The sequence below is a fragment of the Dermacentor albipictus genome, chromosome 10, assembly GCF_038994185.2.
Source record: "Dermacentor albipictus isolate Rhodes 1998 colony chromosome 10, USDA_Dalb.pri_finalv2, whole genome shotgun sequence".
Classification (NCBI taxonomy): Eukaryota; Metazoa; Arthropoda; class Arachnida; order Ixodida; family Ixodidae; genus Dermacentor; species Dermacentor albipictus.
The window spans coordinates 4,134,105-4,150,857 of NC_091830.1; the positions used below are offsets into that span (position 1 = coordinate 4,134,105).

The window sequence follows — 16,753 nt, forward strand, 5'->3', positions numbered from 1 at the left end:
CCACCCCCAACACTGCATGCTTGCACACCACGCGCTCACCTGTGGCGATGACAAAGATCCCCTGCCTCTGGACAAGGGCAAGTGTCACATGCAGCGGCTCTCCTCTGTCCACTGGCGCCAGTTGCCACGTCTCTCTGGTTTGGCTTGCAATGACAGCCTTGCCTGCAAGCCACTGTGGTCCCATGTGGAAAACCTGAGTGCAGCAAGCACATAGAGGCTGTTGTAGAGCCACAAGGGCCACTTTTCCACAGTGCCCAAAGCTTAAGCTTCCACATTTGCTGGCAGCGCACTGTTGGTGGGTTGCCAGCAAGGGCCACGTTATACAGTCACATTACAGTCACATACAGTAAGTTTATACAGTTACATTAAAGGAAGTGTTACCTTAACTATCACTAACTAGAATGTGAAGGCTCAGTGACATTGCACTGCGCATGAGCTGCAGCCATCAGTCAGACACATGTGAACATTGGCACCAGTGGACTGGAGTGCCACAAGCATTTCATTGATTGTCAACACTGTCCTGCCACGTTGACAGTTGATGCGGTACCATATTTGTTGTTGACACAACTTTAAACATCGTCATAAAATGATGATAGTTGATGCAATGCTGGTAGCAATGCAATCTAGTGGTGTGAATGTCACCTTCATAGGGCCCCACATGGTGGGCAACTGCATCCTGACACATGATCTGCAGCACCCGGAGCAGAAAAAACCTCCCAATTTATGCACACATCTAAGTTCAATGTCTATGTGCAGCCTTTGGGTATGTTATCAGTTTACACGAACATGTAGCCTGAACAAGTTTCGCACCTTGCAATGACAGTGATGACAGCCACTGACACGGTCACAGCCTACATGCTGCGGACAATCGTTATCGCTGTGCTTGGAAAAAAGATTCGTGCTCCACCTGAATGGAGGAACATGTTAAAGGACCCCTCACCAGGTCACATAGCAAATTTGGGATATAAGCTGAAAGCTGATACATGCTCTCTAGAGAGCATTCTGCCACAAGGATTTTTTGCATTGGTTCATTAATAGCCGAGATAGAAATATTATATTGCCATGAACCCATGATTTCAGAAGTCGAGTGCCACCACCAACACAGACACTCTCTCTAATTGCCCTGTCTAGCCTCTGCAAGTGAAATTCCTTCCCTGTGTTCTCCCGCAGCAGAGCTGGAGGATAGCGTAATGTATACATCACGAGTCCTGCCCCCCCCCCCTCTCTCTCTCTTTCTTTTTTTTCCTTCTTTTTTTTTCTTTTTCAGCGCACTTTCACTGACAGTCTCGTGCATGAGTTTTTGCGTTTGTCTTGTTTCTCGCGGAGCACTATTTTGTGCGCTGTGCACAAGAACACTTGAATAGCAACCTAAGTCAGTACTACACAAACACTACAGCGAATGCAAGCAGTTCAAAGAGCATGATCGCACGCTGCAACACCGAAGAAAATGACAGTTTCACTCTCAGCATGTGCAATTGCATGACAGGGGAACAAGCAGTCGAAACGGAAGTATGTCGCTCTTGCCACAATACAAAGTTAAACAAAGACACGCAGACATTCAGTTTGTAGGTTCAGGGTGTCTACCAAGCTGACATTTCCAAATTCCCTGAGTTTTCCAGGTTTTCCCTGAGCACTTTTGCTAAATTCCCTGAGTGAGCCAGAACTTTGTTTTATGTCAAGACAGGCTGACACCATGTTGCCCGATACTGTCACTCTCTAGTAAGCATGTTGAAACAAAAAAATGACTTAATCCAGTTTGAATAGTAAGGATTAATATCTATTTTATTTAAAAAGAAAACAGAAGGAAGGTGTTAGTAAAATGCACAGTGAAAAAATGATAAAACCCATTGCAAATTGGGTCGACATTTACAAATAAGAATGTAAGGAGATGCATACATAAGTAAATATTTTTTAATATGAGCTATTTCTATCAACTGATAGCAAGCTTACCGGTATGAGGCCTGAACTTTGTCACAACTAAGATTCTCTCTCAGCAGCTGGGAAGTCAATCTCAACTGTCCTGACAATGACATACTCTCAGCCCGTACAAAACATCTCAGTGTAGGGTTTCACTGCTTTAAATAGCTTATTTTGGTTTGAATGAGGGACACCTGCATCTCGGCATCAGCCAACGCTTTGTTTTTTGAGCTCAAGCTCCTTCGAAGAGGTGGCGGCACGCCTAATTTCCCGTTAATTCCTCAGGACATCGGTCCTTCCTGTTCTCATCCTCCTTCTGCCACACGTTCACCCTATGGATCATTTGAAGCATCCTCTTGGTCAGTTGTACAGTCAACGTCCGAAAGTTCGGTCTCCCTAGGGGACGCAAAAACACCCGAAAAATCGGGCAGTCCAAAAAAAATGAATGCATGACTCTAACTGCCTATAAGGGCTAAAATTGGCACAGGCAGGTCCGCAAAAGTTCTTAAGGCCTGCCAGTACACTTATTAGGCATATCAGTGCTCGTGCTGTGACAGGAGATGGGGGTGCACGCGCGTATATTTAAAGAATACATACTGTGTCCCGTGACAATTGCCCCTTCCCACGTTTGTTAAGCTTCACCGCCTAACACTGCTGTAATGAGGCGAAGCTAACTTTCGGAGACTGGCATAACGAAACGCGCTGTGTGCTCTGAGAGCTTCGAAGCCAATGGCGAAGATTACAAACGTGGTGTTGGTGCCATTGCTGACAGCGGCGAATTCTTTCAATGAAAAACACGGCACCGCACGGCAAGAAGCTTAACAGCGAACGTAGAAGCAGCTAGGCCTAACGTTGCCGTGGTGGTAGCTACGGCTGCCGGCGGATCTGCGTGCGATAGTGCCAGTTCGAGGCGGCGAGATAATCAAAATGGCGGCGGTGGCGGCTTTGATTAATTCCATTTCAGACCTGCAGTCAGGGCAATATACATTTACTATATGGAGTACGTGGTGGTGCCGCAAAGCCGTGCAAATTATCGGGCATGTTCGAAAAAGCGTCTGGAAAATCGGTCGTTAACTACTCTGGCAACACATCGTGCCGATGGCACGGCGTCAATGACGATTCATTGCGATTCCCCTGTTACTGGAGCGAGCATTAACACGACTTTCGTGCCCTTTCAATAAAGTTACAGCTAATTTTCCCTGACAGAAGCACAAATTCCCTGAGTTTTCCCTGAGTTTTTCCAGACTGTTCAAATTCCCTGAGAATTCCCGGTTTTCCCGGTTTTCCCGGTTGGTAGACACCCTGAGGTTTTATTATTTCTCTAAACCTTAATTCATCTATTGAAGCAACAGATAAAACAAACAACTGCTTTTGCCTTGAATAATTCTTGAAGTCACGTGTCACTGAGAGTGATGTCACAGCACGGTGATGTACGTAGCGCACTTGCGATATGGACGTCACTCTTGGGCTGGGAGCGCGGTGCCCATGAGAAGGGTAAACAGCATTTGGTTTGAAATTTCAGCTCTTTCCGCAGCCCGTAGCGATGTAATACTTAGCAGATACGATCATTAACACGCATTGTTTGCACTGCGCTTGTCAGCTCAACATGGCCAGACCTGGTGAGGGGCTCTTTCACAGCACTAAATTAACAGGATAAAGAACACAAGCAGACTAGACATGCACTCATCTAATTGTGCCCCTAGTCCCATACATTTAAGCACTATTCCATAAAAAAAAAAATCACTTTAAGCGAGAACTGCAGTGTCTATAGTACCATGCCACTGCCTGCTTTATGTGCAAATAGGTGCCCATTCATGAAACACTGCCTGGCTGCGAACTACAACAGATGCAGTGCAAGATTTCATCAATCATGCTGCTGACAGCAAGCAATGTCAGTGCAAGACAGTTTACTGCTGGCTATGAAATCGACTGTAGTCATGCATATGTTGGTTAGTTACATTCACTCACTCAATCATTCTAATTTGATCCTGTAGGCTCCTGACATAGATTGATCATGTAGGCAAATGAGAAATAAACCAAAATCCAAGAACACCTGAACACTTTTTACGAGTTGTGAACGTGAAAGCATTGATGTCCAATTGAATCACACTCGCGTTTCTTGCACCCAACACTACTGCAATCCTCCAGCCAATGGACCAGGGCACAATTAAGACAATCAAGTGAATTGGAACACCACTGAGCAGTCCTTCGAGCTACAATTTCTTGACGGGAAAGCGAGCGAGATGAGATCCTTGGCGCATTTTGATCTGGCCTTATCGAAGCGCAGTTAGAACAGAGGCTTGTGCGGACAAGGTACACGTGGATAACACAGGCTTCTGAGAATGAGAGCGAGAGTTGCATGGGGTCGTGGCAACACCCTCTCCCGTCACACAATGCCTGGCAGATTAGCGCAGCAGCAGCAGGTGTTCCCTTTCACCCACTCTGCTCCGTCTAGGTGCACTGGTACCGTGGTGTCACGGCCAATGACAATGAGAGCTTAGGTGCTGTTTCGCTGCTACAGACGACAGACGCGAGGCTTTTCGCTCAATGGGCTACTTGACGTTTTCGCATCACAATGAAATGCAAAATACACAAAAACGAATGGGAACTGTTACATAATCAAGATTACTTATCAATTACTTTTTTTCTGAAACACTACCTCATCTGCTCACAACTAATCCTAAGAAGTTCTGGAACATTATTAACGTACGCAAACCCACAGAAATCGTTCTGAAAACTGACGATGGATTTCCGGTCCCCCGTGAGCTTTGCTCAACGGTTTTTAACAACACATTCTCGCTATCTTTTTCTAACGCTCTAATAGATAATTCACCGTCCGCACGTGCCTTTACGTACCCTGAGATGGAGCCGATTTCGATCGATTTAGATGGCATACACAATTTCATTAAGAAAGCTAAACTTTCTTCATCGGCAGGTGTTGATACCATAAATTACAAATTCCTTAAGAGTACTGTAGCATATTCATCTGCTTTCTTGTCATATATTTTTACGCAGTCTTTGCTGAGTTCAACACTTCCGGACGACTGGAAGACGGCGAAGGTGATTCCAGTCCACAAATCCAGTGATACACATAACCCCTTAAACTACCGGCCGATCTCCTTAACTTCTATTCCATGCAAATTATTAGAGCACATAATCTACCGCAACCTGGTTAGCTTTCTCGAGTCTAATAATTTTTTTGCGTCACAGCAGCATGATTTTCGCAAGAATTATTCTTGCGAGACTCAATTATTAACCTTTACTAATGATTTGTCTTCCGCATTAGATCGAGCTTCAGTTATTGACAGCATCTTCCTTGACTTCGCGAAAGCTTTCGATACCATCTCACATCGACTACTATTACTGAAACTTAGCGCACTCCATCTTGATTGTAACCTGCTTAAGTGGATTGAATGTTTCTTGCAGAATAGAACACAGTACGTTTCTGTTAATGATCATGACTCTAAATCATGCAATGTAACATCCGGTGTTCCTCAGGGGTCAGTCCTAGGGCCTCTTCTTTTTCTAATTTATATTAATGACCCGCCTGATTCTGTTACTTCTAACATAAGGCTCTTTGCAGATGACTGCGTTCTGTACCGCGTAATTTCTAATGAGTCTGACTTCTCCGTTCTTCAATCTGACTTAAATAAAATTTCTTCCTGGTGTGATGCATGGCTTATGAAACTAAACATTAACAAATGTAAAGCAATGAGGGTGTCTCGAAAGATTAACCAGTCCATTTCTCAGGGCTATGATCTTAACGGTTGCCCTCTTCAGTTCGTCGACAGCTACAAGTATCTAGGCGTCCATATCACTAATAATCTGTCATGGCAGAAGCATATCCACCATGTTATTAACAAAGCTAACAGTTCCCTTGGTTTTATTAGGCGGAATTTCCGCCTCGCTCCCGTTCCGCTCAAACTACTACTATATAAAACACTTGTGCGTTCTAAACTCGAGTACGCTTCATCGATATGAGACCCGTACACTAGCTCGTTAACACAGTCCATAGAATCGGTTCAGAACCGCTCAGTTAGGTTTATCCTCTCTAACTACTATCGCTTTGCCAGCGTTTCTCACATGAAGCAAATGCTTGAACTACCTCTCCTTTCTACTAGACGTCGAATTTCCCGCTTATGCCTGTTTCACAAAATATACTACACTAATAATGAGCTAAAAATTACACTTTTTTCGCCACCGAGCCATTTGTCATCCCGTATTGATCATCGAATGAAGGTTGGGGTGCCTCAGTGTAAAAGCAATGTATACCTCAAAGCCTTCATCCCGAAAACAAGTCAAGACTGGAATCGCCTTCCCGCCTCCATCGTCACTATCACAGACCATGATGTGTTCAAGTCGGCTATCTGTGACCATGTGCTGCCTCATTAGTTATTTTTTTTCTTTCTTTTTCTATTGCCACTCCTCTCTGTAATGCCTGAACGGCCTTGAGAGTAAATAAATGAAAATGAAAATGAAAATAAAACAAAAACTTCTCATGAAATTTAACAGCACCAGTCATTAACCCTATCCAGCTTGGAAAACCATTCCAAGGCTTTACTAAGACAACACAAAAGAGATTAATGATTGTGTTTGATCAAAAATGCATCTGCAAATTAAGTTATCATGAAGCCAACTAAAGGTGAGAAACTAGCAGGTGAGCAGCAGACAATGTTGAGCCAGCTAACATAGCATTCTGAAGCAGGATTTCAAGTTGGGCTACTTAATGAACATTCATGCAAAGAAAAAAAATGACAGTAGTTAAGATACAGTTACCGGTTCATTCCAATTCTATTTGCATCATTAACCACTGCACTTTCTTTTTCTGAGCACAGCATCCTTTAAGAAATCTATAGCACAACAACACATGGCACGAGAACAAGAGAACGTGTATGGATGGGACAAAGCACTGAACATGGAGGCACACTCAGGCAAGTAATGCACATTTGCCACATTGTAAATGAGCTAGCCGTGATGAGAAACCCCGTAGAAGTAAATTTTCTAACCATGAAGCATGTGCAGAACTCGTTTGTCACAATCTATTTACAAGTCTAGTAAGTGCTTTTTATAACAAAGTCACATCCAACACGAAAGTATTTTTATTATATCCAACATTCATCATAGGCATATATACTATTTCTGCCCACTGGCACTGATAAGAAGCATTTCATATTTATTTCATTATATTGAATAATTAGTTATACCACTGCTCATTACATTGAGGTTTAACTGTAGTTGCAAGTGGTTGCCCTGTCCTGTCCATGTGTGTCCTTTTTCTATACTGTCATTCCTTCTCAGAATTTATGAGCTTATATGAATACAGAACATACTCAATCTCCTGAATAAAGTTTTGAGGAGATATGTCAGTTTTTGACCAATTATAGCAGTTTCTCTTGGTTGCACGGATGCTAGATATTTTTTTCCAGATGATGCATTTCTTTCACCATATTGCAACAGAAGTGCAATAAGAAACAGCACGATTTTATTTTGTATTGCACCTAGTGATTCTGCGACGGTTACTAACACAAAAGGACACGCCAAACAGGATGAAAAGGCACAAACTACGAACTGGTTTATTTTCATTTAAACTTTTTAACTAGGCCAGTTCCTAGTTTACCAAGCGATACATCAAAGAATGTGATATCGATGTTATAAGCGTTGTTCTTGTGTTGTTTTTTATCACACTGCTGCTCTAATATGTCACATACTACGAACTGGTTTATTTTCATTAAAACCTTTTAACTAGGCCAGTTCCAGGTTTACGAAACAATACATCAAAGAATGTGAAATCGATGTTATAAGGATTGTTCTTGTGTCTGTTGTTTTTTAGCACACTGCTGCTCTAATATGTCGAACCAATTCGCTCTTCAAATTGGTTTTTACTTTTTTTTGTATGCGTCATGTAAATGAGGCTTGATTTTACATTGCAGGAATACCAATTTTGACACCAAAAGCAAGCTAACCCTGAACACCTGACAGTATAAATCCTTCAACCACTGCATGCACAATCACACCAAATAATACCTCAAAATCCGAGTTATCAGTGAAAGCAATGACACTAGCAAAATGTTGCTTACATCTAAAGGGACACTAATTAAAAATAATATGAGCCTTATTAATTAATTACACTTCTACACTTTTCCAAAATAAGTGAAAACTGCTAATGAACTATGCCTCAAACCATCCCAGGCTTGTGAAGAATGGCATAGTCATTTCGTGTTTCCGGTCAGCGTTGTTGAATTCATGTCACCACACTGTAAAGATTGCATTTTTTGAGCAAGTTGAGAGGTTGAGAAAGGCTGGGTACCCGCTCGCTGTGATGCTGGCGTCGTGCGCTAGACTAATGAAAAAACTTAAACAGGATAAAGGACAATGCAAAAAGAACCAAAGGCAGAAGGAAGTAGATTCCAAGATTTCAGTGATTCCGTATGTGCACGGCCTTTCACACAGACTTAAAAAGGTGGCTGGTAGTTACGCAGTAAAAGGGGTATTTTCGGCAAAAAACAAAATAGGTAGTGTGTGCTCTAAGGTTAAAAATAAGTTCGAAAGAAAGGATGAGGTAAAGAAAGAGTGTAGTGTTAAACATCCGCACAAGAACCAATTTGTTGATTGCGCGAATAATGTTGTTTATGAGATCCCTATGACGTGCAGCCATGTGTACGTAGGCGAGATGCATTAAGACGAGATTAAGGGAACACTTATCCAGTCTGAAAGGTCACCCTAGTACGCATTTGGCAATGCATTGCCAAGAACATGATTGTCTTAGTAGCACCGACATTTTGTATGGGCATAGAAATCAAACCGCGAGGGAAATTGTGGAAGCACACTGGACTGAAAAACAAAAAGAAAAATGCATCAGCCATCCTTCTGTTTCATTGTTGGATAAAAAAAATTCACTTCTATCATCACATCTTTAACGCATTTTATCGTAAATGGTTGTTTCATGCACCTTGCTGTTTTTATGTTGACCAGGTGGCTTTGGTCCACGTCTTTTTATCAAAAGTGTTATATGTACTATAGACGTGCTCTCTTGACTTGACAGCGCAGGTCTGTGGGTATTTAAGCAGGTGGTTCTTCAAAAATAAAACCAGTTGTTAGAAAGTGCTCGTCCTTGTGTTTCTTCTATTCTTTGTCCCTGTTTGTTTGCGCACAAAAAGCTTTAAGATGAAGTGAAAACCCTTGCCACTCCATTCGTACAGCCACGAAGGTGCCTTCAGTGTTCTCTTTACGTACAAGGAGTTCACGGCACATCCAACTCACTGCAGCGTGTACAGCCAAGGTGCTCATCTAAAACCTGCTATATATACCACATTGAAGTCGAAAATCAAGAAGAGAGCTGACAGATGGAGTAGCATACGGTGATATAAAAGTTATGAACAGGGGTAAGGTGCCTCAGAAAGGCTGGCCAATGTTTAGATAGGATGCCTAGGCCGCCTTTGACGAAGATATGTCCTCCTATCGAAACATTGGTCAGCCTTTCTGAGGCGCCTTGTGCCTGTTTATAACTTCTATACCGCAGTATACCAGGTGTTTCACGTGACTTGAACCAAGGATGTAAATAAAGTGGTTAGCCGCCACTAAATGAAACTAACGGCACATGGTTTGTCGTCATGTGGCGCTTCTCAGACCATTTTTTATATTCTGCTCAATTAGTTAATTAACTAAGATCAATTATGCAAAATATTTAATATTCACTTAAGGGCCAAGTGCGCTTCGTTGCGTTGTAGAGAGCGTTCACAAGTGACCGATCCAATTTTTTGTGGCAACACACATGCTGCGTGGCGATTTTTTTGGCATTTCAAGAAAGCCTGCAATATACGAAATAAAACCACATGACTGCACTCTTGTGCCATCACATTGTAGTGCTCTTAACCATGCGTCGAGCCTATCGCTTATCAGGGACAACAGCAGTTCCTTTCCATGACCACCACCAAAGATGCTGATGCACTATGAAGCCGTTGTCAAGAGACGTGGCCGCAAACTTTGTCATGGTCCAAGCCCATGGTTCTTTCGCATAGACCACACTTGCGAGCACTGCAATACCGTAGCACATCAGCGCAGTCACATTGTTTTATTTCATATTTTGCAGGCTTTCTTTAAACGCTGAAAAATATCGCCATGAAGCACCTACGTTGCCACAAAACATTGGACCAGTCGTTTCTGGCACCGCTCCACAACGCAACGAAACGCACTTTGCCCTAAAGTGAATATTAAAGGTTTTGCATAATTTATCATAGTTAACTAATTAAGCAGAATACAAAGAAACTCTAAGGAGCACAAGATGACAGCAAACCTTACGTCATTGATTTCATACAGCTGCCGCTCACCACTTTTTAAAAATCTTGGTTCAAGTTACATGAAACACCCTGTATACAACATCGACCTTCTTGTGTTGGCTTCATGTTCCCAAGACGTCATTCTCAGGTGGGATGTTTAGTCATGCCATCATGCTAATATCAACTGCGCTCATGCACAGCAGGAGCTCTTTGCATTGTGTGATACACCTACCAATATGTTGTCATCATCCGACAATGACCTTCCTCCTCGCAGTGGTGCCATGACTCCTGTTTATTGTGCCATTCTATCCAATGCTACCATTCTGTTCCTGCCCTCTGATGTCTTTAGTTGCCACCACCATACGTTGCTGCTGTTTGCCATCCTCATGCTTCCTTGGGATGCTACCGGCACACTTGTTTGCAACCTCAACGCATTCCTTCTGACATCGTGCTTGGCCACGTTTAGCTAGTAGTCACTGATGCCATCGTGCCACTTGATTCTTTTGAGACCTATATCAAGTCTCAGACGAACGCACTCATTGATAATTTTACATCCGACCTCTTGCCCTCTGATTCTTTCCAGCATTCCATCACCAACGACTTCACTCCAGCTCGATGAGTGCCGCTCCTAGCCCTTCTGTACGAGTTTTGCACTAATGCCATTGTTTATACAATTGGCATTGGAACTTGCACCCCTTTGTGACAGCTCCCCAGTGCCGCATGCTTCTCTTCTTCATTACAATAGAAAAGAGGTTGTGAGAGGAGGTTTGGCAAGCTGAAAAGAGGCAGAAGCAGAAGATTGGTGGCAATGCCACCTTGACATCATGGCACTGTGGATTTGAACAGCGTCCGCTCAAGCCTAGTTAACTTTTTTTTCCGATAGACTACATTGTATTCTAAAGAAGCAAAAGACTGGACTTGTCAAGTTTCCAATAGCTTTACTGTGGCAACGACAGCACAAATGCGGTAAAATACTTTGGAATCTACAATGCCGCACTGACGGAACAGCGCTAAGGTTTAGATGCAAAATTTCAAGAACAGAAGATTGGCTTTCATTTGCTCGCATACTAATCAACCTCTTACTGCAGAATTGATCAAAACAGAGTTCTGAAGAATCTTTTACCAGTTTGAACTGATTTAGTGTTTCTCTTTAATGTCCTTTTAAACAAAATCAATCAATTAGCCAGCCCCATTCCTCGTCATATTATTGTAAGTAGAACATGCTACCAACGTGCAAGAAGTCACCCACTCACACATTGTTTATTGAGGCCTATCCATGAGCAGGCACCCTCTTGCAAGAAATAGCTCAGCAGTGGTTGAAACTGGAGGTTGCCTCCTGTCAAGGTCAGCCGCATGACAGACACAACACACCGCACCAAGGACAGAGTGGCCAACAGATCACCACAAATTCTGCAACAGGTCAGACAAAAAAAAAAAAGTGAGAATGTGCACCACTCACAGTGAGGCACACAGTTGAAACTTGTTACATCCGACATTTGTTATAAGCATACATACCATCGAACATAGATACAATATAGATATAACAATTATCAAACATAATAAAATAAATGCAGAATTTTCTCAGCGTTATCAGCATGAAACAAATATTTACTTGTAATGCATGTCGGATATAATGAAGGCATTTTCGTGTAAGACAAGACTGTTATAATGAAGTTCGCCTGTATTTCTTACACGTCGATATCAGCGTTAAATATTTGCTATTTAAAATCTTGTTACAACAAAATTTCACTGGCCACAAAAATATCTTCATTACATCTTATATTTGTTTAAACACACACACAGATATTATCAATAAATATATCTCGATTCAGTTTATGCAGAATAATGCAAGCAAGGTGTCTCTAACGAGCCAGTAAAGGGTCTCCTGCGGATTTTCGTGGCCCTTCGGCATCTTGCCACGCCGATACGAGGCTTGAAGCAACAACAAATTCTACATGCAGTGTTCTGCATTACCACGAATATGTAACCATGCCATCAGTATTATTATACGGGATCGGTACCTGGCTTGCTGACTACGGTCCAGCCAGCCAAGCCACCGGAAAAACATGCATGCGTCAATATGTGTCATTTAAGCTGGCTATTGCCGTGTTTCATTGCTGGCATACTTTACAGATAAGGAGTGAACTGCATCTTAGATCTGTACTATGCTGGCACACATCTGTCAGCCTTGTCTGTGCATTTGATCTCATGCTCGATTGTCGATTAGGTCTGCGAGTGTGAACATCTTGACGGCGAGCTTCCCACGACAGCTTGTCACCAGCCACTCTGCCAGCTGCACTGCTTAGGCCTCTAGGCCTAACCAGTGCCATTTCGTCAGCAGCCAAACCTGCGGCTTCATGCCAGTAGACACGATGGCAACAATGTTCATGGCAACCACGTTTGCGGCCATCACGTTTGCAGTTCATGTCCAAAATGCCATGCAGCATCCAAAATTTCGGTTATTATTCCAGTGCTTGGCATATAGGTGGTAATGCTGCAGGGAAGTCCAAATAATCACATGTCCAAAAAATTGGTTGACGACTTTATTTGACATTTTTGTTAACAGAGTACATATATTCAGCAGACTGGTACAAGTTACAAAATAAAAGTAATGAATTACAATCACTTCACTCATAAATGTAACTGATTATAGTTCCCAATAACTGCTCCATGAAAGTAATTGTGGAATTACTAAAAAGTAATTGACTACTTCCACGTTACTTTCCGCCTCACTTTTAATAACATTGCACAGGTACCCTAAACAGAAAGACCTATTGTGGCACATTCAGAGCCTCCTCTGCAACACCGATACATTGCTTATCTTTACTAACAATCACTTTCAAAAATTTCATCGGTCATCTTCCCTCGTTTTTCTTTTGTGAAGACATCAGCAGCGACAGTGAAAACTCACTCAATGGAAGCGCTTGGGATCAAGGTGGTGTTCGAATGTAGGACATCTCTCATACAAGATTGCCATTACTCAGAATCTGGGTCCTCTGTGAAGCGCAGTGCTTTATTGTTCCTGGAACTTGAAGAAGACACTTCTGCTTGGGCCAATGATATCCTTTAAACATTGTAAGTGATATCCTCGCATTAATTTCCTAAGTGGCCCTCGCTATCAAGACATGCCAGAGTCGGCCGAAATCTGGTGGAGCATTAAGCATGAAGAAATATTGAACTCTCAGTTTTGCCCGCCTAAACTGGCTGCTGCGTGGCATGACCTGTGGCTTTCAACTGTAGTTCCAGATAAATTCTGGCTCCCAAAATAGCGTTACCAGTTACAACTTGTCTTGCCAATAAAGTAACAAATTACATGGCATTGGCTACTGAAAAAGTAATTGCATTATAGTGTGTGTTACCAATTAAAAAGTGTAATTGTTACACAGTTAAACCTCGATTTAATGAATGTCAATGTAACTAAACTCTCGACACAATGCAGTATTTAACTTTTTCTAGCTTTCTGTCTACACATGAGTGTACCTACACATGATTTCCATATATAAAAATTTCCCTGCCGCCGTGAAAGAATGCAAAGACAATAAATGAAAACTTGCGTGGATGCAGATGGTTAAATGGCTGCTTGTGAATGCAATTATCAAATCACACAGAGCATGCCTAAGAACGACCCCTGAAGTGGAGCAGCATCATATTCCGTATAAAATCCAAGTGCAATAAGATCCTGTTGCACCCCGTGCACTGTATGCTTTGGGTGCGAGTGAAAGCACGTGAGGGTGAGCTGAGAAGGATGGTGGCTTGATGAGCGCCACCTTACCACCCAAGCAAGGGGAAAGGTAAGGAAAGGGAGCGAGCTCGTGGTAATGCAGTCAAGCGCACACGAAGGGGGGCAGAGTGGGGAGGCAGTTTAGCACGTCTACTTCTCTAGAACAGCTGAGAGCATATGCATACTGCAAGCCCTGTTTTAGAGCTAATCTGCCATGTGAGCAAAGAATGAGCGTGCCAAGATGGTGTGGCATCATGTATGCCGTCGTCTTGTGCATTTCGTACTAGAGGTTGCATAATCTCGAGTTTCAGAGACCAACTGAGAGGCAGACGAAGCATTCGCTCCCCGCTGCAAGCGCTTTTCATGACACAGTCTTCCCACTGCAGGGGACACTATCAGCAGTGAGGGTAGAGTGGGTGCGAAAGCATGGCTGGCTTTGTTTCGTACCACCGATGTGAAGATATCGTCGACAAGGCACAACACCTTATTTTTCGCAAATTTAAATTTGCTGCCCCTTCCACGTAAGAAAAATCCATCAGCGACTGCACTTATTTGCATAAAAGATCAAATTTCAATACAGCGAAATTTCAATATAACAATACAAATTGCCAATTTTGCCAACTTCATTATATTGAGGTTTAACTGTATATCGTATAATAAATGTCTCGTATTTATTTTTATAAAATTGTGCCTCAGGTACTAAGCATGAACTGAGTATTTATGCAGTGTATCTGTATGCCTGTGTTTCAATGCCAAGGATTGGAGGGGGGGCAACAACCTTTGTTAGCAGCTTCTTGTTCTTGCCCTCACATTCATTCTGATGTTGTATTGAATGCCAAATGAAGCGATTTCATTATTTGTTTATTTGTAATGTCACTGAGGGCACTACAGAAAGGAGTGGAAACATTTACAAAATATTTGTGTTGAAGTTTAACTCTTTCATAACCAGGCCCCAAGAAATCGATCAATTTGATCAACAGTTTTTGGATGCACTGTTAAACAGTGCCATTGGAATTCTGCCACGAACAGCACCATGCACTATATGATATATGATGACTGCATTTGAATTATTCGTCAGATTCGCCAACTTTAGCACTTTGGGGAGCGTGGAAAAATAAAACATTGACAAGAGGTATCATCGATCTAGCTTCCAGTGCTTATAGCGCATCCCCAGCAAAACTACACAAGATTTGCATTTTGGTCGGCTTGGCAACATAACTTTTAAATAACGGCAGCAGTAAAGATGCCAAAGCTTCTGTCGGATTGTTTAATTTTCTGATCCGACATCTATGCTGCTTTAACAATGTCTCAAACATCGGTACATGCTCAGGAGTGCTTGTTGTTTTGGCGATTGTGCTCAACTAATATAGAATGCAACTTTATTTTTTCCCACAGTGGTTCACTTTTATTCATTGGCATTTTGGCAGCATATCTACAACTTATTAAGAGCAATTCTACTTGTCGTGTAGAGCTTTCTCTCACACAAGACCACCACAATCAATTTCAGACTGAATTACTAACGTGCTGCACAAGATGCACAAAGAAAGAAAAAGAGATCAGGACAGAGCACAGATTATCAACTTCATGAAACGACAGAAGACCTTTATATAGGCAACCTAATCACATGCGAAGTGATTGCAGGAGCTGAAAATATGTCATAGCCACCACGTGTCGTTTTGTGCTTGCATGTGCATCTCGAAGGTGTGCTGCTCCTTTTTATCGCATGTGTGAAGGAATTGCGGGCACAATTCAAAGTGTAACCAACGAACACGGCACCGTGACCACCAGGCCCCGTTTTTCTCAAAAACCAAGGTGCCTCAAAGATATTGAGGAGAGAGTCCCGCAAGCGGCCGGCTGCATGCCTGCAGCCTCGCCCCCACCTCCAGTTCGACCCCCCTTCGCTGCCTGCAGGCACCTCCCTCCGCCTCGAGCCCTGCGTCTAACGACCCCGGCAGTGTACAGTAACCTATGTCGTAGAGAGAGTAAAGTTGCGTTTCAAAGAGAAAGGTTGCGTGTCTGTTTGCTCCCCCAAGTTCGCAAGGCGCCCTTCTTGCGTGGGAGCCGCTTGGGGCAAGTGTACGCGTGTGCCTTACTTTGTGTCGCATGTTTCTGGTCCACAGTGGCACATTCGCAGGCCGCTGTCGACGAGAGCTAGTTTCCTAACCAAGTGCGCAGTTAGCTAGCTGAGTCCGCGGTAGAGAATATTCTTTTTTTTACACAATGGCACCTTTGCAGCGCCATTGGGTAACAAAGCATGCACTGTGAAATGTCAGATTCTGTTTTAAAGCAGACGACACAGCGGCAGCCCCTCATTTCCCAACATCACACAGTGGATGCCGAAATGGGGGCCAGAGGCAGTAGTCTTTAATTGAGATTTTGAATTAAAAACTCCATGAGAGCTCAGTTTTCTTGTGTGTGAGAGACAGAGACAACTAGAAGACAAGAAAGGCAGGGAGGTTAACCAGTTGCACATCTGGTTTGCTACCCTGCACTGGGAGAAGGAGTAGGGGGATGAAGAGAGAGAGAGAGCACAGTTTCACGCAAAGTTGAAGGTTCACACCCAGTCTACACACAGCTGCCAAGATCTGTCGACTTGAGGAATTTCAACAGTGCTTTTGTGGCTTTCTGTGCCATCGACACGTACAGCCATGGTCCAAGGACCTTCAATACCAAAAAAGGTCTAGAGTCCAGCTGGTTCAATGCTGTCTGGAGAGCTTCATGCTCAACAATGTATTGGGGACAGATACATAAGATGTGTTCAAACGTTTCTGTGGTTCCACAAGAGTCGCACAGGGGCGTGTCCCCACTTCCATGCGGAACGAGTAGGCCTTTGTAATTG

General features: G+C 43.0%; 1 protein-coding gene across 4 annotated transcripts in view; it reads right to left on the reverse strand.

Moving 5' to 3' along the window:
* LOC139050771 (uncharacterized) overlaps positions 1-16,753 on the reverse strand; it is a 56,313-nt gene that overhangs the window by 20,033 nt on the left and 19,527 nt on the right. For all 4 annotated transcript variants that reach the window (XM_070527500.1, XM_070527501.1, XM_070527503.1 and 1 more), the window contains exons 6-7: positions 11,447-11,603; positions 40-193 (exon numbers count right to left, since the gene is read on the reverse strand). In XM_070527500.1, the coding sequence (XP_070383601.1) occupies positions 40-193; positions 11,447-11,603 (311 nt within the window). The remainder of the gene's footprint in view (positions 1-39; positions 194-11,446; positions 11,604-16,753) is intronic.